Source organism: Triplophysa dalaica, chromosome 25 (genome assembly GCF_015846415.1).
Source record: "Triplophysa dalaica isolate WHDGS20190420 chromosome 25, ASM1584641v1, whole genome shotgun sequence".
Lineage (NCBI taxonomy): Eukaryota > Metazoa > Chordata > Actinopteri > Cypriniformes > Nemacheilidae > Triplophysa > Triplophysa dalaica.
The window spans coordinates 10669898-10692754 of NC_079566.1; the positions used below are offsets into that span (position 1 = coordinate 10669898).

At 35.1% G+C, this 22857-nt stretch overlaps 2 protein-coding genes, 2 non-coding genes and 6 gene segments (V, D, J or C); 1 reads left to right on the forward strand and 9 right to left on the reverse strand.

Moving 5' to 3' along the window:
- Window positions 1-196: 196 nt before the first annotated feature.
- LOC130416043 (immunoglobulin kappa variable 1-6-like) lies at window positions 197-682 on the reverse strand. The segment is given in 2 exon segments: window positions 197-498; window positions 623-682. Coding segments are annotated over 2 exon segments (348 nt in total).
- A 638-nt stretch (window positions 683-1320) lies between these two features.
- LOC130416122 (uncharacterized) lies at window positions 1321-3683 on the reverse strand. Its single transcript, XM_056742229.1, has 3 exons — window positions 3616-3683; window positions 3049-3465; window positions 1321-1685 (listed from the first exon to the last, which is right to left on the reverse strand). Exons 1-3 carry the CDS (start codon window positions 3659-3661, stop codon window positions 1321-1323), a joined length of 828 nt encoding a protein of 275 aa, XP_056598207.1. The 5' UTR covers window positions 3662-3683.
- Window positions 3684-4280: 597 nt separating this feature from the next.
- On the reverse strand, window positions 4281-4803 carry LOC130416123 (immunoglobulin kappa variable 4-1-like). The segment is given in 2 exon segments: window positions 4281-4645; window positions 4750-4803. Coding segments are annotated over 2 exon segments (402 nt in total).
- A 914-nt stretch (window positions 4804-5717) lies between these two features.
- LOC130416125 (immunoglobulin kappa variable 1-6-like) lies at window positions 5718-6222 on the reverse strand. The segment is given in 2 exon segments: window positions 5718-6019; window positions 6168-6222. Coding segments are annotated over 2 exon segments (348 nt in total).
- Window positions 6223-7395: 1173 nt separating this feature from the next.
- On the forward strand, window positions 7396-9903 carry LOC130416126 (Ig kappa-b4 chain C region-like). The segment is given in 3 exon segments: window positions 7396-7438; window positions 8402-8518; window positions 9387-9903. Coding segments are annotated over 3 exon segments (483 nt in total).
- Window positions 9904-12495: 2592 nt separating this feature from the next.
- On the reverse strand, window positions 12496-13225 carry LOC130415499 (immunoglobulin lambda variable 2-23-like). The segment is given in 2 exon segments: window positions 12496-12986; window positions 13163-13225. Coding segments are annotated over 2 exon segments (420 nt in total).
- Window positions 13226-14576: 1351 nt separating this feature from the next.
- Window positions 14577-15204, reverse strand: LOC130416127 (Ig kappa chain V region 3381-like). The segment is given in 2 exon segments: window positions 14577-14965; window positions 15142-15204. Coding segments are annotated over 2 exon segments (429 nt in total).
- A 900-nt stretch (window positions 15205-16104) lies between these two features.
- On the reverse strand, window positions 16105-16176 carry trnap-ugg (transfer RNA proline (anticodon UGG)). The gene has a single exon. It is a non-coding gene; the product is annotated as a tRNA-Pro (tRNA).
- Window positions 16177-17048: 872 nt separating this feature from the next.
- trnap-ugg (transfer RNA proline (anticodon UGG)) lies at window positions 17049-17120 on the reverse strand. Its single transcript has one exon. It is a non-coding gene; the product is annotated as a tRNA-Pro (tRNA).
- Window positions 17121-17664: 544 nt separating this feature from the next.
- Window positions 17665-22857, reverse strand: part of grb10a (growth factor receptor-bound protein 10a) — a 40951-nt gene continuing 35758 nt past the window's right edge. Inside the window, exons 13-17 of the mRNA XM_056740979.1 lie at window positions 22587-22703; window positions 22420-22486; window positions 22242-22329; window positions 22024-22117; window positions 17665-21583 (exon numbers count right to left, since the gene is read on the reverse strand). Coding sequence (XP_056596957.1) covers window positions 21437-21583; window positions 22024-22117; window positions 22242-22329; window positions 22420-22486; window positions 22587-22703 — 513 coding nt within the window. The 3' untranslated portion in view covers window positions 17665-21436. The remainder of the gene's footprint in view (window positions 21584-22023; window positions 22118-22241; window positions 22330-22419; window positions 22487-22586; window positions 22704-22857) is intronic.

Sequence of the window (22857 nt, forward strand, 5' to 3'; positions counted from 1 at the left end):
TGAAGAAATGAATGTACATTTTCTTAAAATTAGTATAAGAATGATTGCTAACATCTACAATATATTGTCACAATAATTGTATAGCAAAATATCAAGTAGATAGAATCACAAGTTGTCTGTCTCAACAGACTAACATTATGAACTTCTCCTTTTCTCTGTGCTGTCTGACTTAGGGAGGTTTTTGTATAACGCTTTTTCACTGTGTGAATACTGGACCAGAATAATACCCCATACAATAATAATCTCCTGCATCTTCAGGTTTGGCTTCACGTATGGTCAGTGTGAAAACAAGGCCAGATTGACTTCCACTGAACCGTTCTGAGATTCCAGATACACGTTGACTTGCTTTATAGATCAGGAGTTTAGGAGCTTCTCCAGGTTTGTGTAGATACCAGCTCATGTCACTACCAACTCCACTGGTCCCAGTACAGCTAATAGAGACAGATTCTGATTCTTTAACAGACAGAAATTCAGGAGACTGGACCTCCTGATGAGAAACTGAGAGGGGATTTGAACATGAATATAATCAGGGAAGTTTTTGTAAAAAAAAAAAATGCTATTTTCATTCAATAATACAGAAATTACTTAAAATAAAAAAACAATTAAAAATATAAATAATAACCTTGAGCAAGCAGACCCAGTGTTCCAAGTATCAGAATAAGAGACATTATTTTCTGTTGGTTCTGGCACAGCTGAATACACATAGATCACTCCAGTAAAAACTATGATGTTTTTAGAGCAGTTAGTATGCAAATGTTCCCAAACTACAAAACATATTAATTTACATAATGATATTGTACCTACCACTATCACTGCTAAACAAAATTAGTATTAGCATATTTGGTAAAAATTCTTACAATTTATAATTTATTACTTAGATGTACCATGACATTCACAGTAGAAAATATATGTTTTGAGACAGGGTTCTCTCTCCCAAATGTGTGCTAAACAATTTCTTATTAACAGTTCTTTTATTGTTCTGAGAATGATGTTAATCCATAAATATTGGTGAAAGTAAATATGCACTCAAATCTGCTTTAAGATTGTCTACAAGAGAAGGGAAAGGGGCTGAAAGGGGATGGATGTTTATTAAAGTCGACTGAGAGTTTAGTTATGATACCGACAAAGATGTAATGTAATGTTAAGAGCAGAACATATATGATAGATTTACTGAGGCCAGATTAAGTGTTTCATGTTTGTGTATCTCTCATACATACACACTTGTGTTCACTATATTTGTGTTCTCCTTCCAGCACCTGGTGTCTCGGTTCATCAGATTCTCAGTAATCTGCACTAGGGAGGATTTTGTATTATACTTCTTCATTGTGTGAACACCCATTTGTCACTGATCCTATGCACACTCATACAGTAATATACTCCTGCATCTTCAAGATGGACATTACTGTTGGTGAGAGAGAAATCAAGACCATTTCCTCCAGAGTGAAAACTGCCTCCACCACTCATTCTGGATGGAGAATCTGAGGGCTTCATTGTTGTGTAATATATCAGGAGTTTAGGGGGACCCTCTGCTCTCTGAAGATACCAGGAGATGTAGTAATCTTTAGATGTTGAACCCGTTGGAACCCTATAAACTACAGTGTTGACCTTACAGTCAATAGAGACGCTCTGACCAATCTGAGCAGATTTAACTTCAGGCTGATTCATAACAACCTGTCCCAAAACACCTGTTGAAATGAGAAACTCCATAATGAGAATATTGTGAAGCATTTTAAATTCATTATTATCTCTTAAAATATACCACAAAAAATGACTGTAAGTAAAAATAGTTACCTAGGATGAAGCAAAGTGCCCATATGAATGGAATCATATTTGCTTCAGGTTGTGTTTTGGTGAGCAGGTGTTGTGTTAAAACTGTTCACATGTCTATAAACACTTTCAGAGCACTGAAACATGAACTGTCTATGCAAAGCATCATTTGAGTGGAAAAACCCTTCATTAGCAGAACTTTCAAATGAGAACAAACGGTTTAAAACTTGTGATAAAACCACTAGGGGGCAGTGAACATTATTCCTGTTTTTTCTGTCTCCGTGGCTCACTGTCAGGAGAATTTATACAGAAATGAATCTTTAAAAATGAAAACAAAACTTTATAGAAATGAATGCCTGTCGTGGACTTTGAGGTAGGCATTGCTATAGACATTATCATTTTGACTCAATACATATGTGTCTTTTGATGAGTATGACATATATTATGTAACTAGATATTAGGAAATACATTTTGAATTTATCCTGTGTATGTATGTCTACATTACAGTGGCTGTTTCTTTTCCCTCTATACACTTCCATAAAGATCTCCCAGCCAGCAGCATTAAAGTTTAATGGATGTTTTTGAATGATGCTTTTACACTGAACACCCAGTCACAGCCCTTATTGCCTCTGCTGTGTTTACTCTGTCAGTAATAACCTCCTTCAGGGCTGAACTTCACTGACGGTCAAAGTTAAATATATGTGGTTTCCACTCTCACTGCCAATGAGTTATTGCTTTTTAAATATTTGCAGTGCATATGACTGCATTTAACTATTTGCTGAGTCCTTTTGTGGTTCCAAAAATAAATGTTTTTTGACTTCAAGAAGTGTTTATTTTTTGCTGTGTTTTCACAATCCGTCAGGAACTTTAAACAATGATTTAAAGACCTGCTACATTTTATAATTATATCATGGTTACGAGTAGCACATTTCACCTAAATTGTAGTTACTTTCCGATATTCAGATATATTATTTTAAGATGTGTTCTGTCTGGGTTAAACATAACAAGTCTCCAAGACCTCACAAAAGATCTCAGTGATTTCAGTGTAAAACAGCCAAAGTGTTTGCTTTGAGGAACCATGTCCTTGTTTGTTTAGATAGTATATTGCTAATTTAATAATACAATATAATAATATACAATTATTGTACAATATAATAATATATATGTCCTCTCGACTGAACATAATATAGTCATAGAGGTGAAGAAATTACATAACATTTTCTTAAAATTAGTGCAAGAATAATGGCTAACATCTATATGTTGTTACAATAATTTTATAACAAAATTTCAAGTGGATAGTATCACAAGACAAACAGGTTATCTGTCTCAGCATACTGATATGGTGGTGAGCTTCTCTCTTTGCTTTCTGACTAAGGGAGGTTTTTGTATGACAGAATTTCACTGTGCACCTGCCGTCACTATAAACCCCCATACAATAATAATCTCCTGCATCTTCAGGTTTGGCTTCACGTATGGTCAGTGTGAAAAGGAGTCCAGATTGACTTCCACTGAACCGATCTGAGATTCCAGTTTCTAAATTGTTTGCTTTATAGATTAGGAGTTTAGGAGCTTCTCCAGTTTTGTGTAGATACCAGCTCATGTCATCATCAACTCCACTGGTCCCAGTACAGCTAATAGAGACAAATTCTGATTCTTTAACAGACAGAAATTCAGGAGACTGGACCTCCTGATAGGACCCTATAAGAGAACATTTGAACATTAATATAAGGAGAGAAGTTTGCATCTACTTTGTAATGAAAAAGCAAAAAAAGGAGCTCCAAGGCTAAAAAAACAAAATCCAATTCCATTACAGAAATTACATTAAATTCATAATAAATAAATAATAACCTTGAGCAAGCAGACCCAGTGTTCCCAATATCAGAATAAGAGACATTGTTTTCTGTTGGTTATGGCACAGCTGAACACACACAGATCACTAGTGATGTTTTTAGAGTGGTTACCATGCAAATCTTCGCCAAACTACAAAACGTAGTAATTTACATACTGGAATTGTACATATCACAATCAATGCTAAACTAAATGAGTATCAGAATATTTTGAATAATTTATTATGCAGACGTACCATAACATTCACAAGTAAAAATAAAGGTTTTGAGACATGGTTCTCTCTCCCAAATGTGTGCTAAACAATTTCTTATTAACAGTTGTGAGAATGATGTTAATGCATAAATGTAGGTCACATTACTAGGCACTCAAATCTGCTTTATAAAATTATCTACAAGAGAAGGGAAAGGGGCTGAAAGTGGATGAATGTTAATAAAAGTTTGTTAAAGACTGAGAGTTACAGTAATTATGCCGAAAAATATGTAATGTAATGTTTATAAAGCAGAACATGGTACAATTATAAATGATAGATTTAGTGAGGCCAGATTAAGTGTTTTATGTTTTCATTCTTGTGTTCACTCTAATTTTGTTCTCCTTCCAGCACCTGGTGTCTTGGTTCATCAGATTCTCATTAATCTGCACAAGGGAGGATTTTGTATAGCAGTTTTTCACTGTGTGAACACCCATTTGTCACTGATCTTATGCACACTCATACAGTAATATACTCCTGCATCTTCAAGATGGACATTATTGTTGATGAGAGTGAAATCAAGACCATTTCCTCCAGAGTGAAAACTGCCTCCACCACTCATTCTGGATGGAGAATCTGAGGGCTTCATTGTTGTGAAATATATCAGGAGTTTAGGGGGACCCTCTGCTCTCTGAAGATACCAGGAGATGTAGTAATCTTTAGATGTTGAACCCGTTGGAACCCTATAAACTACAGTGTTGACCTTACAGTCAATAGAGACGCTCTGACCAATCTGAGCAGATTTAACTTCAGGCTGATTCACAACAACCTGTCCCAAAACACCTGCTGAAATGAAAGACTGCTTGATTAGAATATTGTGAAACATTTTAAAATTCATTATTATATCTGATATAACACAAAAAATGAGTGTAAGTAAAAATAGTTACCTTGGATGAAGCAAAGTGCCCATATGAAGAGAATCATATTTGCTTCAGGTTGTGTTTTAGTGAGCAGGTGTTGTGTTAAAACTGTTCACAGGTCTATAAACACTTTCAGAGCACTGAAGCATGAACTGTCTATGCAAAGCTTAACAAGCAGAAGTTTCAATTCAAAACAAAAGTTTAAAAATTTGTGATAAAACCACTAGGGGGCAGTGAGCTTTATTCTTGTTTTTCCTGTCTTCACAGCTCACTGTCAGGAGAATTTATACAGAAATGAATCTTTAAAAATGAAAAAAAAAAACTTTGTGGGAATTAATGCCTGTTGTGGACTTTGAGGTAGAGGAATCAAATACTACAGAAATTACAATTATGTCTAAATACCCTACATATTTGAGTCTTTTGATGAATATTACATATACAAACTAGATATTGGGAAATGCATTATTTAAATTATCATCTGTAGCCTATGTACAATAGATGTTTATTTTCCTACTAAACACTTTCAGAAAGATCTTCCAGCCAGCAGCGTTAAAGTTGAATTTATGTTTTTGTATGACACTTGTATATCCAAGACCTCACAAAAGATCTCAGTGATTTCAATGTTTAAACAACCAAACCTTTTTGCTTTAAGGGACCATGAAAACCTTAACAACACGTCCTTGTTTGTTTAGCTAGTGTATAGCTAATATAATAATACAGTATAATATTATATAATTTTTATACAATATGATCATATATATGTCTTCTCCACTGCATATAATATATTCAAAGAGGTGAAGAAATTACTTTACGTTGTTTTAAATGAGTTCAAGAGTGATGGCTAACATCTACAATATGTTTTGTTAAAATTTTATAACAAAATATCAAGTGGATAGTATCACAAGACAAACAGGTTATCTGTCTCAGAATACTGATATCATGGTGAGCTTCTCTCTTTGCTTTCTGAGTAAGGGAGGTTTTTGTATGACAGAATTTCACTGTGTGCACCTGTCCCTACTATAATACCCCATACAATAATAATCTCCTGCATCTTCAGGTTTGGCTTCACTTATGGTCAGTGTGAAAAGGAGTCCAGATTGACTTCCACTGAACCGATCTGAGATTCCAGATACTAATTGGTTTGCATCATGGATCAGGAGTTTAGGAGCTTCTCCAGCTTTGTGTAGATACCAGCTCATGTCATCACCAACTCCACTGGTCCCAGTACAGCTAATAGAGACAGATTCTGATTCTTTAACAGACAGAAATGCAGGAGACTGGACCTCCTGATAGGTTCCTATGAAAAAAACATTTGAACATTAAAATTATGAGAGATCGTTGTTTCTACTTTCTAATGAAAAAGCAAAAAAAGTTCCAAGGCTAAAAAAACAAAAGCCAGTTCCATTACAGAAATTACATTAAATTCATAATAAATAAATAATAACCTTGAGCAAGCAGACCCAGTGTTCCCAATATCAGAATAAGAGACATTGTTTTCTGTTGGTTATGGCACAGCTGAACACACATAGATCACTAGTGATGTTTTTAGAGTGGTTATTATGCAAATCTTCGCCAAACTACAAAACATAGTAATTTACATACTGGAATTGTACATATCACAATCAATGCTAAACTAAATGAGTATCAGAATATTTTGTGAAAAAATTCTAACAATTTATAATTTATTATGCAGATGTACCATAACATTCACAATAGAAAATACATGTTCTGAGACATGGTTCTCTCTCCCAAATGTGTGCTAAACAATTTCTCAATAACAGTTCTTTAACTGTTCTGAGAATGATGTTAATGCTAAATGTTGGCTATATTGACTTTTAGTAATTTAGCAGTTAATACAATAAATAGGCACTCAAATCTGTTTTATAAGATTCTCTACAAGAGCAGGGATAGGGGCTGAAAGAGGATTCATATTTATAAAGTGTGTTAAGGACGGAGAGTTTAGTTGCCAAAAAATATGTAATGTAACGTTTGTAGAGCAGAAGTGTTGGATGAAGCAAAGTGCCCATATGAAGAGAATCATATTTGCTTCAGGTTGTGTTTTAGTGAGCAGGTGTTGTGTTAAAAGAGTTCACAGGTCTATAAACACTTTCAGAGCACTGACGCATGAACTGACTATGCAAAGCTTAACTATAGCAGAATTTATACATTAATGAATTCTTTAAAAATTAAATAAAATATTTTGGGAATTAATGCCTGTGGTGGAACCAAATGTTAGAAATTATAATTAAGACTTAATACACTACATATTTGTGTCTTTTGGTGAATATTACATGTAGTAACTAGATATTAGGAAATACATTATCTAATTTATCCTGTGTAAGTACAGCATGTCTACATTAGAGTGGATGTTTCTTTTCCCTCTATACACTTTCAGAAAGATCTCCCAGCCAGCAGCATTAATGTTTAATGGATGCTTTTGTACGACACTTTTACACTGAACACCCAGTCATAGCCCTTACTGCCTCTGCTGTGTTTACTCTGACAGTAATAATCTCCTGAATCTTCAGGCTGAACTTCACTGATGGTCAGAGTAAATCAATGTGGTTTCCACTCTCACTGCCATTAAATCTAGAGGAAACTCCTGAAGCTCTCGTTGATGTGAGATAGATCAGGAGTTTAGGAACCTTTCTGGGAATCTGATGGTATCAGGACATGAAGTATTTTGCATTAGTCGAGTCCAAGCAATTAACACTTGGTGTGTGTTTACTTTCAATAGTAACAGTTTGATCAGACTCCACAGAGTCACAACTTGACCGACAGTACCTGTGAAGAGATAACCAAATAACATCAAGTCCAGTTCCAGACATATTCTCTACTGAAATAAGATTAACATTTTTGTTAACATTTATAAATTGCAAAATTCAATCCATCACATAAAATAAAATGATTTACCTTGAATGCAGAAGAGTGTCCAAATGATGATAAACATCATAGTTGTAGGTTGAGGTTTGTTGTAAAAAAAAATGTTTAGTTTTAAAGTGTCTGGAAACTCAGAGGTCTATAAACACTCTCATGAACAGCAGTGATGCATGAACAGCCAATGCAAAGCATCTGTTGTTTGAAAGCAAATACCTCAGTAAAACAGATCAATGAATAAATGTTTGCGGCAAAATTATGGGAAATTATAATTGTATTATAAATGATGTTAAGTTTAGCAAAAGAAAAATAGATGTTCTGCAGCAATGTTCAGACATAATGTATATCTGACAGGATCATTTGACATTATGCAACAATGTAGCTACTGAATATTCTATTTGAAGAGATTCATAAAACATGCAGGTTAGATTTCACCAGAAACTGCATTACAACAAGATCATTTCATAACATAGTTTTATTTAAATGTATTATTTTATTTGAGCTAATGTGCTGTTATTTGAGACAGATTTCACATGTTTTTCTCACAATAAATTTAAAATAACTTTATACACATATAATATTAATGAATATTAACATGTTTTTAAATATATATATCCCTGAAAGTGAAAATATTAGAACAATAGAGAAAAAAATGCCTAAAATACAACACTACTACATTTTACTGGAAATTTAGAAACAAATCTGTTAAAATTGAATGTAATGTCAATTCTTTTGACTTTTATTTGTAAACATCTGTTTTCTATTATGCATATCAAATAAAAGCTGTGAGAGTGACATAAAGCAAATGGTGTAGTGTATAAGCTGTGTACTAATGTGCAGGAGGTTTTTGTACAGCCGCTGAATGGGTTTGTATCACTGTGGAGAACTTTTGGTGGAGGCACAAGACTCTCAGTTGGAAGTAAGTCAATTTCTCTTTATTTTTAACACAAGACATTAAAACAACATAATTAAAAAGACTCTCATGATAGATGAGAACTCAATTCTGGTATTTAAAGCGTAAAGTATATTGCAATGTATAAAAATATGTTTTTTTTAAAGAACGTATTTGGTTTGATTTAATATGCTTGTTTAATTTGTTATGATTTCAAGGTCAAGGTCGAACAGATAACTTTAAAATCAAAATATTTATAAACAATGTATTGTTATAAGGGGAAATTTAAAAGCACAGATAATAACTGTATATTTAATTCAATCTTATCCATATTTAAATGTTCTGCATTTTGGTGCAAGAATAAACTTAATAAATTCAGCTATTTTACATTTACGCATTTAGCGACTGATATTGCATAATACTATAACAGAGTTTGTGCATATCCCTGGGATTGAACCCATGACATTGATGTTATTAGTTACATGCTCTTACCATTGAGCTACATGAAATTGTATACTTTAGTTGTTAGTATTGTAATTGTTACTATTAACAGTACTGTTAGTGATTGTTAGTATTTTACTTGTAAGAAGTTTGTACTTTATTGTTCTGTAGTAATTCTGTAGTAGTTTTAAAATCTTAATGTCTCTTATAAATGAAAAAATGTGTATAAACAGAAATACTGAAACATGTTTTTAAATGCTTTAATTTTTATATTTAAAATATTTGATGTACTGAACACGTTTAACATGTGTTTTAAAAATAAAAATACTATTTTAATGGGCTGCTTTACTCAGATCTGCTTGATGAACTATGAATCTGTTAAAGGGAAGTGAAAACACAGAATGTGTGCAAGAAACTTCACAGTTTCCATCTCTCTCTGTCTCTCTTTCTCTAGCTAACGCTCAGCCGACTCTAACGGTCCTGTCACCCTCCAGAGATGAGTTGAATCAGGGTAAAGCTACAGTCATGTGTGTGGCCAGTAAGGGATTCCCCTCTGACTGGAAGTTGAGCTGGAAGGTGGATGGTAACAGCAGGAGCTCTGGTGTGAATCTGAGTCCAGGTGTCCTGCAGAAGGATGGACTGTACAGCTGGAGCAGCAGTCTGAGTCTCACTAACAGTGAATGGAGCTCAGCAAAAACCATCAGCTGTGAGGCCACACAGAGCTCTCAGAATCCAGTCTCCAAAATCCTCAACACACAGGAGTGTGATATACAATGAGAGTATCCACACGCGCATGTGCACGCACAAACATACAGATGCTTTAGTAAAAGTAACACAATTATATATTAGTTTGCTTATCTATGATTCATAAAAAAGACTAAATGTATGTTTCTTAATGCTTCTAGTGCTATACACACATAACTGCAAACCATTTGTATGTACTTTGTGACAAATAAATGATTTGTGAATCATTGAGTGTGTCTTTTTTATCTTTTGTATATATACATATCTCAAATTGTATTACTATACTGTGTAAGACTCACACATTTACATTTATGCATTGCATTTTTTAGACTTTTAGCTTTTTTCCAAAGCAACTTAATGTAAGAAAAAATGATGAGGGCGAAGAAGATCTCAAAGAAGAAGTGTATTGTAGCGTAGAAGATACAAAGCACATGATGCACTTTGGGTTCAGGGGAGTCAGAATGAACTCAGAACAGTATTAACACTGTCACTTTATACTTTTCCTTCAAACCAGCTTCCTCACACATCATTTAAATGAAGTGAAGGGAATGTGTAGATAACATTAAAAGTTATCCCTTTCTGTTCCCAGGTTATTACTCTTAGGTGTTCCTAGCCAAATATCTCTGTTGGTTCTTGAAGTCCCCCCACTATGCTAATTGTAATTTCCTTCATGGTGTTAAACCCATATGGCTGCTATACTGATGAGATTACCTCCATGATAATTAAACCTTTCTGGGGATGAGCTTGTTCACTATTGTGGGGTGGATCTGTTTATAGGCATTATGTTATTTCGTACATTATATTACATTGAAGGAGTCATATGACACGGCTAAAATGAATATTATCATTAGTTTTAGATGCAATGCAATGTTTTTACATGATTTAAGTTTCAAAAACGCTGTGTTTTCCACATACCGTGCATGTTTGTATCTCCTCTTTGTCCCACCTCTCTGAAACGCGCAGATTTTTTTACAAAGCTCATCACTCTGTAAAGCGAGCTGTGCTATGATTGGCCAGTTAACCAGTGAGCAGTAATTGGCCGAATACTGCAAGCGTGTGACATAAATTTACATTTCTGCATTTGGCAGACGCATTTATCCAAAGCGACTTACATTGCATTGTATTATACATTTGTTTCTGACTATATGCAATTCCCCGGGATTGAACACATGACCTTAGCATTGCTAGTGCCATTCTCTAACCACTGAGCCAAAGGAAATGTAATGCTTCTTTTCAAATGAGGAACATCAGGTTCCAAAGCAATTATATGACAGCTGCGCCCACCATACTTGCGTGTACATTTGGGCGGTCTTAGTCAAATCATACCATGAACTGATGTAGATTTTCCGGGGTTTTGGTTACACAAAGCGTTTCAGGCAGGTCTGTGTAAGCATTCGCTTTTAGATAGAATGCATATTTTTTTCCGATTTTTTTTTTCAATTTCACAAGTACGTGTCTAACACATGCATGGGCTACTTACAAACACACCAAAGACACAGAAAAACATGTATTCGCGCAATATGACTCCTTTAAACTATATGTATGTTTCTCAGCATATGCAAATCCCTTTGCTGATGGAGATTATGTATTTATGAAACACACTCTGTAGAGCAGTTTAGGGCTGTCGAAACAACAGGGTAAATATAAGTAGACCTGCGATGTATGTAGTTAGAAATAGCTCATTCTAAGTTTGAGAAAATAAAAGCATAATGCTTCATTATATAAGCTCTTTATACATCTCTGATGACATAGTTATGTATATAATGTATTATGTAGCCTCACATAAAAATTACACATTGGACCTTGAAAAAAATGTCTGTGTTCTGTCCACTGTGTGAACACAAATGTTATAAAATTCAAGAAATGTTTACTCTGACAGTAATAATCTCCTGAAGTTTCAGGCTGAACGTCACTGATGGTCGAAGTAAAATCAATGTGGTTTCCACTCTCAATGCCACTATATCTAGAGGAAACTCCTGAAGCTCTATCAGATGTGGAAGAGATCAGGAGTTTGGGAGCTTCTCCAAGAATCTGATGATACCAGGCCATGCAATACTGAGAGGAACCTGTTTCTTTAACACACAATACTGCTGGTGTGTGTTTACAGTGAATAGAGACAGTTTGACCAAACTGCACGGTCTGAGCTTGAGATTGAGACAAAATCTGCCCCACGGCAACTGAAAGACAGAAGTGAAAACACTGAATTATATATTTCACAATGTTGGTGTTACACCAACACAATAAATGTCTAACAAAGTCCCATAAAATTAAAAGTAGCCCAAAAACTTAGTTACCAAATACATGTCAATGTTTTTCTATGTAGTATTAAAATCATAAGTGTCATGTGGCATGTAAAATCTATATTTGTATGTATATAATGTATAAGTTGTTACTTACCCCAGGTTCATTGTCAGTACCCCAAAAGTAATGGATATTGAAGCCAAGTTTCATTTCAGATCCACAATTCTAGATCTCAAAATCTCTCAATCCTTCAATAATAAACACAGTGGTCTATAAACACTTACAGAGCACTGAAGCATGAAGTTGCAATGCAAAGTATTTTTACAATGTAAATACTCTTCTGTGAAACGACTTTTACAGGAAGATATCTCGTAGTAACCTGCCTGAATATATTCAAATATTTTTTTGGGGGGAAGGGACAATGTATAAAATGTGTTATGATAGAATATAATTTGTAACAATTTGTCTGCCCTTGGTTTATGTTTAGACTGGATGAGTGACTTGAATTCTGTTTCTGTTTCTCTTCAATTGCCTGAGATAAAAATTAAATCCTAGAATAACTGGAATATGCCTCACAATTTAATTGCATTTTTAATCAAAATTACAAAAAAGATATTTGGAAAACGAAGTTACAGCAAAAGTTCACCAGAACTAAATAAATCACCAGTGAGTCAAAGCTGTACTCATATTTACAGGAGAGGTTTTTGTATGACGCTGTAACACTGTGTGAACACCCAGTCATTACTGCCTCTGTCGTGTGCACTCTGACAGTAATAATCTCCTGAATCTTCAGGCTGAACGTTACTGATGGTCAGAGTAAAATCAATGTGGTTTCCACTCTCACTGCCACTGAATCTAGAGGAAACTCCTGAAGCTCTATCAGATGTGGAAGAGATCAGGCGTTTGGGAGCTTCTCCAAGATTCTGATGATACCAGGCCATGCAATCCTGAGTGGAACCTTTTTCTTTAATACAGTTAACACTTGGTGTGTGTTTACATTCAATAGTAATAGCTTGACCAGGCTCCACTGTCTGACTTCCAGACTGAGTCAAAACCTGACCCAAAGAACCTGTGAAGAACAGATGAAATAACATCAAGTCCAGTTCCAGATATGTTCTTCAACTTGTAATATCGTTATAAAATAAATATAAACATGTACATTTCTGAAAAGATCTGTCAAGATACCTAAACAAACACAATTTCCTATTAAACTTTCTGAACGATCTTGTAATAAACTTTATTTACCTTGAATGTAACACAGTGACCAAAGGATGAGAGAAATCATAGTTCTAACTTTAAGGTTGGTCATCAAAGTTTTTCAGTTTTAAAGTGTCTCTAAACTCTGAGGTCTATAAACACTCTCAGAGCACTGAAGCGTGAACAGCTGATGCAAAGCATCTTTGGCATGAAAATATTTTTCCTAAGTAAAACAGGTTGCAAATTAAATGCTTGAGATAAAAAATACATATTTTATAAAAATAGCTGGTCATAATGGCATATTTGACAGGATAATTGTAATATTATGCAGCAGTGCAGTTACTGAATAATCTGAATATTCTGAGACACATGTTTTGGGATGGTGGATTTTACCGGTATCAAAACATGTCATATGATTGAGTTTTAAAATCTGAATGTCTCTTATAAATGCAAAACATGTATGTATAAACATGAAATGTTCAGTGTAAATGCTCTTCCTTGAAACGACAGACTTTTACATGAAGATAACTCGTAGTAACCTGTCTGAAACAAATAAAAATGTATTATTAAAATTAAAAGTCTGCATGTTTTGTGTTTGTGAGAATCTGGATTTCGTCCTGTCTTCTACAAATATTGCATCTGTGTTTAATACAAAATTCATATATCATATGTATTCTTTCATATTCATTCCTATTAGTATTAGCTTCTATTCACATAAGATGTGCCTTACTTTCTTGTTGTTTAACCTCGTCCCTAATGTAAGGGACAATTGTTATGATACTGTAATATTGAATACGTACTTTGTAATCATATCTGATTGTTCAGGAGGAATAAGACTAAACAGAAAGTCTGGTGATTTTCCACTGTTTTGGTGGTTTTATATGACGCCTCCTGATGCAAGTTTATAAATATTAGTCCTTAACAATAAACATTGGACTTTGATTGAACAAGCACCTGGTGTCTGTGTCAAACTTTGTCTCCAGATCTGAAAACTCTGTGTGTTCAGTCGACTAGACTCTTCAACCGTAGAATATTATTTAGACAAGGGGACGTAAGAAGTTTACATTCTTTCAGTGTTAATGCTTTCAAATATTTAGTTTGGGGGGAGGGGCAATGTGTAAAATGTGTCATTCAAAACCAGTGTTTTCAAATTCGAAACCCTAAAATATTAATGGAGATGCTTGTTTCCAAGGTGTTAACTGTTGCTGGTTATAAGAATTCCATTTGTAACAATTTGTCTGCTCTTGGTTTATGTTTAGACTGGATGAGTGACTTGAATTCTGTTTCTGTTTCTCTTCAATTGCCTGAGATAAAAATAAAATCCTAGAATAACTGGAATATGCCTCACAATTTAATTACATTTTTAATCAAAATTACAAAAAAAGATATTTGGAAAACGAAGTTACAGCAATTATTCACCAGAACTAAATAAATCTCCAGTGAGTCAAAGCTGTACTGATATTTACAGGAGAGGTTTTTGTATGACGCTGTAACACTGTGTGAACACCCAGTCTTTGTTCTTATTGTCTCCTCTGTTGTGTGCACTCTGACAGTAATAATCTCCTGAATCTTCAGGCTGAACGTCACTGATGGTCAAAGTAAAATCAATGTGGTTTCCACTCTCACTGCCACTGAATCTAGAGGAAACTCCTGAAGCTCTATCAGATGTGGAAGAGATCAGGAGTTTAGGAGCTTCTCCAAGATTCTGATGATACCAGGCCATGCAATACTGAGAGGAACCTGTTTCTTTAATACAGAATACTGCTGGTGTGTGTTTACATTCAATAGTAACAGTTTTACCAGGATCCACTCTCTGATTTCCAGACTGAGTCACAACCTGACCCAAAGAACCTGTGAAGAACAGATGAAATAACATCAAGTCCAGTTCCAGATATGTTCTTCAACTTGTAATATCGTTATAAAATAAATATAAACATGTACATTTCTGAAAAGATCTGTCAAGATACCTAAACAAACACAATTTCCTATTAAACTTTCTGAACAATCTTGTAATAAACTTTATTTACCTTGAATGTAACACAGTGACCAAAGGATGAGAGAAATCATAGTTCTAACTTTAAGGTTGGTCATCAAAGTTTTTCAGTTTTAAAGTGTCTCTAAACTCTGAGGTCTATAAACACTCTCAGAACAGTGAAGCGTGAACAGCTGATGCAAAGCATCTTGGCATGAAAATATTTTTCCTCAGTAAAACAGGTTAAAAATTAAATGCTTGAGATAAAAAATACATATTTTATGAAAATAGCTGGTCATAATGGCATATTTGACAGGATGATTTCATATTATGCAGCAGTGCAGTTACTGAATAATCTGAATATTCTGAGACACATGTTTTGGGATGGTGGATTTTACCGGTATCAAAACATGTCATATGATTGAGTTTTAAATCTGAATGTCTCTTATAAATGCAAAAAATGTATGTATAAACATGAAATGTATAAACATGTATAAACATATATAATCTTATGATTGAAGTTTATAAAAACAATATTTCATACATATAGGTCTATAAAACACCTACACTTGCACCATATAATTCAACATTCCCTAATTCTTTATATGACATTCGCTTTTTTTCATTTAACAGTAATAATATTATAATACAATCAGTATTTTGACAAACGAGAATAAAAATCGGAACATTATCTCATTAAAAATCCTTGCAGTATGCAATAGGAGGCTAGCCTATATCCAAATAAATATAGCCAATGTTTGTTTAAAGATAATCCTGTTTTATTGGGCTGCTACACTCAGATCTGCTTGATTAACTAAGAATTTATTAAAGAGAAGTGAAAATACAAATTGTGTGAAAGTACCGTTTGACTTCTCAGTTTCCATCTAAGTGTCTCTAGCGAAGCCATCAACTGTGAAGCAACACGCAGCTGTGTGCTGTCGAATGAATATGTTTCATGTACTTGCTAAGAAACTGCTAAACCTTTCATCATTTCTACTTTTAAATTAGATTAAAATCTGGGCTCGTCCGGGATTTGAACCCGGGACCTCTCGCACCCAAAGCGAGAATCATACCCCTAGACCAACGAGCCAATGGGCAGACACATGATAACAGAAAATTTGTAGTAATGCAGAATCGACAACCTACAGTTTCTGTTTAAATGAAAGAAATGTAAAAATATAGTGCAGCGTGCAGTATTCTATCAAATTACAGAGCGCCCACATAACGACATCATAAAGGTACTTAAAACGTAATGATTTAGTCTACTTGTATTTACTAACAACTATATATTTGTCACGCTCGTAGATAGCTAAATATTGTTATTAGTTCAGAAATTACGTTTTATTAGACGTCAATGGGGCACACGTAGAGAGCGCGCCTGAAAGGGTGGTGCGTGTGTACACGTGGACAGTTTTCAATACTCTGTATATGTAATGTTTGCACGCACTCCTTGAGAAATGATCACAAATAAATCATCTATGAAATATTACAATTTACTATTACTGCACTTATATATTATATATATGTATTTTCTTGGAATGATACAGAGTAGAATCTACACACCAATGACTTATTGCTGCGGCAAATAACATGTGCAGGCCACCAGGTGGCCCCATTGGACTAGAAAAAACACCACAACTGCAAACTAAATTAGTTTTTTTTTTCAAGGGAAAATAAAAAATATTGCTAAACAAAATGGGGATCAAGTTCAAATACTACAGCATACGTCATTAAATGAACCAATCAAAATCCTCTGGATGTTTTTTGGGCAGCACTTGCAGTTTACCAACCCATTTGCAGTTGGCTCTGACCTCAATTTATACCAAACTCAAATCAAGACAAAATGTGTCTTCACAGTGTAAATGTTTTCTTTTGTTAAGAAAAGCAAACTATATATAATGTCTCGCACATTAACAAACCATCAATCTATCTTCTTAAATTATATTTGTCAGATCAAAAGTTGGGCTCGTCCGGGATTTGAACCCGGGACCTCTCGCACCCAAAGCGAGAATCATACCCCTAGACCAACGAGCCGATGCACAAGATACGCGAAAACGTAATACTTATACTTGATTATGTTTCATATCGTATTATTGTATTTTGAGCGTAAAGAGCTAGTGAGTGCAGGAATCATGACAACATGCTTAAAATGCATCGACTTCAAAGGTAACTACAAGTAAATATGTTTTTTCAAGAAGCTCAACTTTGATTTTAGAAGCACAACCCTGACAATAAGCGCCAAATAAATCATTCAAAAGTCAGTAGTCAGTGCTAATAGTTAGTACTACTATTGCTGTACCCGCGCGTCGACGCAGATAGTTGCTCTAATAAATCATTACAACAGAAAATAACTTATTTCGTTTGGCCACCAGATGACGCTATTGGACAATAAAAATCACCACAACTGCACAGAACGGCACAAGTAATCATTATTAGTTGCTACTTAACCAACATGGAATGTGGCATCAAATGCAATATGTTGTCGTGTTGGCTCGTTGGTCTGGGGTATGAGAAGATTTTAATGTAATGTAAACATCCGTGTAATTAATGCTGACAGAAAAGACAACAGGCGACAATAGTAATTTAATAATGTAATATATACTCTTTATAAAAAGACATTTGTGACATAAAGATGAAAACACCATACAAGCTTAAAATATGCACACTGGTACATGTCGCAAGGGAATATGCATAATATGCATAACATCTTCATCGTGTTTTGGAGCTCACCACATTTATATAGTTATAGATGATGTTTAAAACAGTGTTAGATTCACAAACTCTCCTTAGGCTTCACATACTTTGAGAGTTTCTGTATTTTTAATAAACACAGATGCATGTGAGCCAAACCTGCATGTGAAATCCTCGCCATCTTCCCAAAGTAGTTGACATCCAGCGAGCCTAACTAAAGTCTTTCTTTACAGTAGAGAAAAAGAGGCGAGTTAATATTTCTCATGCATGTTTGACATTACAAATTGAAGATCCATATACCAGCAAAGGTTAACAAAAGAAAGCATCACCCAAACATACACCTTGCACGACTCAGATTTTGCCCATGTGTATTCCAGTTAGAATATAGTTTGTGTCCAGGTGTCCTTGTCTAATTCATGCAGGATAAAACTGTGATTATTGTAATTGATAAACAAAACGATTAATAGTGAAACCATATTGTACTAAACATGTTTTGGAGGCTTCCATCGACCACATCTTTGAACGCCTGACTCTACATGAGCTTTAGAATAAAGATGATAGTTGGTTACTGCAAGTAGCTTCTTCCTCTGTATTTTTGTCTTGTTTTGCAGTACAAAAATCTAAAGATTAGCACAAATCAAGATGAGTTTACTTCACTAGGAAAATGAAAAAAATATAAGAAGTTTAAAACAAGCAAACATTTCTGCCAGTAAATGCAAGACAAATACTTAAGTTGTTTTTTCTTCAATCACTTTTAGATATTTTGCTTGTTTTAAGCATAAACACTCGATTTTATAAAACACTATTTTATTGAGTAAACATGTCACTTTTCATGTCAAGCAATAATCTTGATTTTAGAGTTTTTAGATATTTGTACTGCCAAACAAGACAAAGACACTAAGCAAGTTCAACTTGCTTGAACTTCAAGGACAGTTCACCCCAAAATCAAAAGAAAATTGTCATCACGTTTTCCCCCCTTCACACTGTTTTAAACTTTTTTTTCTGTGGAACAAAAGACTAAATTTAGCAAAAGCGTATGTTTTTATATTATTAAAGTGAATGGTGCCCAATGGTGTCTTTTGTGCTCAATGAAAAAAACCAAACCCAGGTTTCATAACAAAATAAGGGCGGGTAAATTACATATATTTTAATTTTTGGGTGAACCGTCCCTTCACGCCAAGGCCTTGACTGACAGAGACAAGTAGCTAACACCAGAATCTAACCACTGAGATGAGAAATGTGCTCGGAGCGTTCACTTAAGTTCAACACAGCGTGACTCTTACGCGATAAAAAAACAAAGGTGCTTGTGTGGTATCATAAAGTGTTTCACAATCACAGTGTGGATCATACACACTCTCGTCCTTCAGGCGTGTGTGGTTTTAGCTCAGCAGTATAACAGTCGGCTGGTCGGAGTAAGCATTAAAAAAACATGAGAGGTTGACATAGCTTAGTCTTGCTGGGCCAGTGTTGAAAGGGTAACAATGTGGACGTCAAGAACAGAACAAAAATCGCTGTAGGCACAACTATCTAAGAAACTGTACACCAGCTAACCTTTTGTGTCGCAAAGCTGGCACGAGAGCTAATCTCCTCGCCACATTATGTCACTGGGCTCTAGAGGATTATAGACACGCCCACGAGACGTGACTTTGCAACTCTGTCTCTTTGTTACGGAGTATGAGCATTCGTCCCTACAGACTCTTGATCTGTCCCGGCCTGTCACTTTAAAGATTTTAAAACATGGCTCAAGAACAGCACATTAATTTGAAAGGCAGTTATTAAGCTTTGGGTTACTTAACTAAGTTAAATTAAAATTAATGACCTGGAAGATAGAGAAAACATTATGACCCTCATGACTTGTGCTCGGGGTGGGCTACGCTACATTAAAGGGGTCATGTTTAAGAGGACCTTTAGGGCCTAGACACATTTCAATGTCTCTGAACTTCAGCGCAGGGAGCAGAATAAAACCATGTAGGCAACGTATTAAAATAAGATTAGATGTATTAACATTAGTTAATGCATTAGGTATCATAAACTAATAAATTCTGTAAACAAAAATTTGTCTTTATTGTTAATCTAGGTTAAGGTTAATTGTATTCATTCCTATTGTTTATTGTTCATGTATGTTGCTCCTTAATACAGGAACCAAGTCTACTTGAAATGTAAAAATTGCAGATTGTAGAAAATACTAAAATTCTGTAAAAATTTGTTTTGCTACTTTACTTTATTTTATTGCATTAACTAATGTTAATAGATTTGTATTGTTACCGCAATAAAATTTGCCTCCTGACAGTGAAAATGCCAATTCAGTGGCCAAGACTCAAACAGGCCACAGACTTAATCCAGATGATCTGGATCACATAGTGCCTATTGTATCATTTGCAAGGATGAGAATGAACTGGTCCTGGGTCTTAAAGGGACAGTTCAGCCAAAAACTTGAATTTGTCATCAATTACTCACCCTTCCTATTATTCCAAACCTGTATGACTTTCTTCTAAAAAACACAAAATCAGAGGTTTTGAAATAACAAATTACCAAACAACATCGGACACCATTTACTTCCATCGTATATTTTTGTGTGCCACAGAACAAAAGAGTCATATATAGGTTTTGAATGACAGGAGGTGATAAATGATGACAGAATGATTATTTTTGGGTGAACTATCCCTTTAAGATGACGTTTCTATGTTCTGGCTGGGTACAACATAAGCACTACTGACAGAATCTGTCATGCTGTTTATTAAAACGGTCAAATACTGAATGTATAAACAAAATATTAAAAGCGTCAACATATTTGTTTTTTCCCACAAAAAGTGGGACAAGTCGTACATTTTCTGTCGTTGTGAACAGAATGCAGCAGATATTGTCAAAGGTGCTTATGTTCAACAACTTGAAGACAATGCTTAAGTAAAATTCCTAACGTAACTATCGATTATGCTGGTAAAGCATAGCAATCAAGTATAATTCATCGAAGTGCAAATTTGCTACCCCTTGCAGTTGTTTCCTCCCTGTTAAACACATCGTGAAGCATGCATGTTTTTCGATTTTCATTTACGACGTAAAGTTAGACCTCAAACAGTCAAACTGTCACTGCCTCTGTATCTAATCCACTATACAGGAAATCCCCAGGAAAAGCGCATGTGATTAAAAAATAAATGAAACAAGAACAGAAATGTTGGAGGAAGGCAAGTGGGTAACAGTTGCTGTTTGCTCAGGATGAAGCGGATCACCTGTTTTCAGCTCGAGAGTGCAAAATATTCAGGTAAGAAATAACATAATACATATCAATCGTCATCAAGTAATTTTTGCAAAGACTTTGCAGACACCATACAAAGAAAAAAACTGTCCTGATCTCATTAGTTTACATGGAGCATGGAGGGGGTGGATGTTGAGTCTCCTGTCGTGTCCTAAGCTATGACAAAATAAGAGTCACTGGTCATCACCACAGACATCGGTTAAAAAAAGTGGCTTCCTTATCAAAAACAGGGCGTCCAGGAAGATTCATCGAGTGCTTCCATGTTAATCCCAGAGCGGAGAGTAAATCTTTCTATATGCCCCTGGATTGTTTCAGCTTGTAAAAAATTACTGGAAATTAAAAAAAGAACCAAAAATCCAGTTTGTCAGCGTGTGTATATCATTTGTATGGAGCAGGGAAGAGGGGGTCATAAGGCCACCATGGTGCAGGGGTGCTTCAGTTTACACGGCAGGACGCCCCTGTTGAGCTGGTAGAATTCTACCAGATGGATCAGGTCTGTGAACTTGGTGGAGCCATCATCAAGACTAAAGAAGACCTGCCCGTCCTCCTCGAACTGCCAGAGAATCAAAGACGATGCATGATGAAACATTCATGTTTTAAATTGTCCTAAACTCATTCTAACAAAAACCAATTTAAAGGACAGTTCCCCCAAAAATGAAAATTCTATGACATTCTTTCTTCTGCAGAACACAAAGGAAGATATTTTTAAGAATGTCTGTAACCGATCAGCGGCGGTACCCATTGACTTGCATTGGTTTTATGTCCATGCAATAGAAGTGAATGGGTTGTTCAGTTACCAACATTCTTCGAAATATCTTCCTTTGTGTTCTGCAGAAGAAAAAAAGTCTTACAAGTTTGAAATACCAAGTGGGTGATTACAGAATTTTCATTTTTGGGTAAACTTTCACTTTAAAGATGACATCCTCCAACAAAACATATTTTCTGTATATATATCATATGACCATAGTATTAGAAGTACATTTATAGACTCACAGGTAAAATCTGGAAGTGTTTAATCTTTTGATGATGGCACAGCGTGAGAACAAATGCTTTCGGGTTGCTCTGGCTGTCCCTCAATAGGAATAACCTGCGAAACAAAAATAAACCTATGACTCTGTCATTTAAAGGAGCATTTAACCACAAAGAGAACAATCTTAAGACGATATTCTTTACAACCTGAAAATAAGTTGCTCATTGTAAAAATATCATACCCATCCACTTGACCCTGCTGCAATATCATCTTGTGAGACTCTTCCCTCTGTATACGGCCATGAAACCATAACTGTGTCCTGTGGATGACTGGAGAGACAAAAGAAAAAAAACATCATCTAATCTGAACGGATCTAAAGAATTGAAAGATTGGCATAAAAGTTAAGCTGTAACACTCGCCTGAACTCAACGGAGAGGGATGTAGGGGACTAGGGCTTCCCAGCAAATTCATTCTCTGACTCCGCTTCTACAAAGAGAAATTAGCATAAATGAATAAAGGAGCTCTATGCACCTTTTCCAATTATCTGCAATTCACAAAGCACCTAAATACTCAAAATTGTACTCACTCTCCAGGTATTTCCCTCCTCCATGGCAGCGCTCTGAGCCTCCACAGGGTTGTCAATCACACGACCCGTTCTGCCTGAGAAATCCATCGCAACCAGCGAATTCTCAGAGACACTCCGCTGAAGAAAAAGCACTGCTGTGAGTCACTTGCATTAACAATCTGTTAAACTATAACAAAATACTTTGAAAATGAATCCTATTCATCCCTACAGAAACTTCAGTCTCTCAACATTTTATATCGTATAACATTTACATGAGCATTGTTTCATTTAA

Bases quoted from the DNA above. Each gene is read 5' to 3' on its own strand.
- LOC130416122 (XM_056742229.1), bottom strand. From the start codon at position 3,661: ATGTCTCTTATTCTGATATTGGGAACACTGGGTCTGCTTGCTCAAG. The intron at 3,466-3,615 runs GTTATTATTTAT...GTTCTCTTATAG, and splicing joins ACTGGGTCTGCTTGCTCAAG to GGTCCTATCAGGAGGTCCAG. The intron at 1,686-3,048 runs GTTATAAAATTA...TCATTTCAACAG, and splicing joins TACTATCCACTTGAAATTTT to GTGTTTTGGGACAGGTTGTT.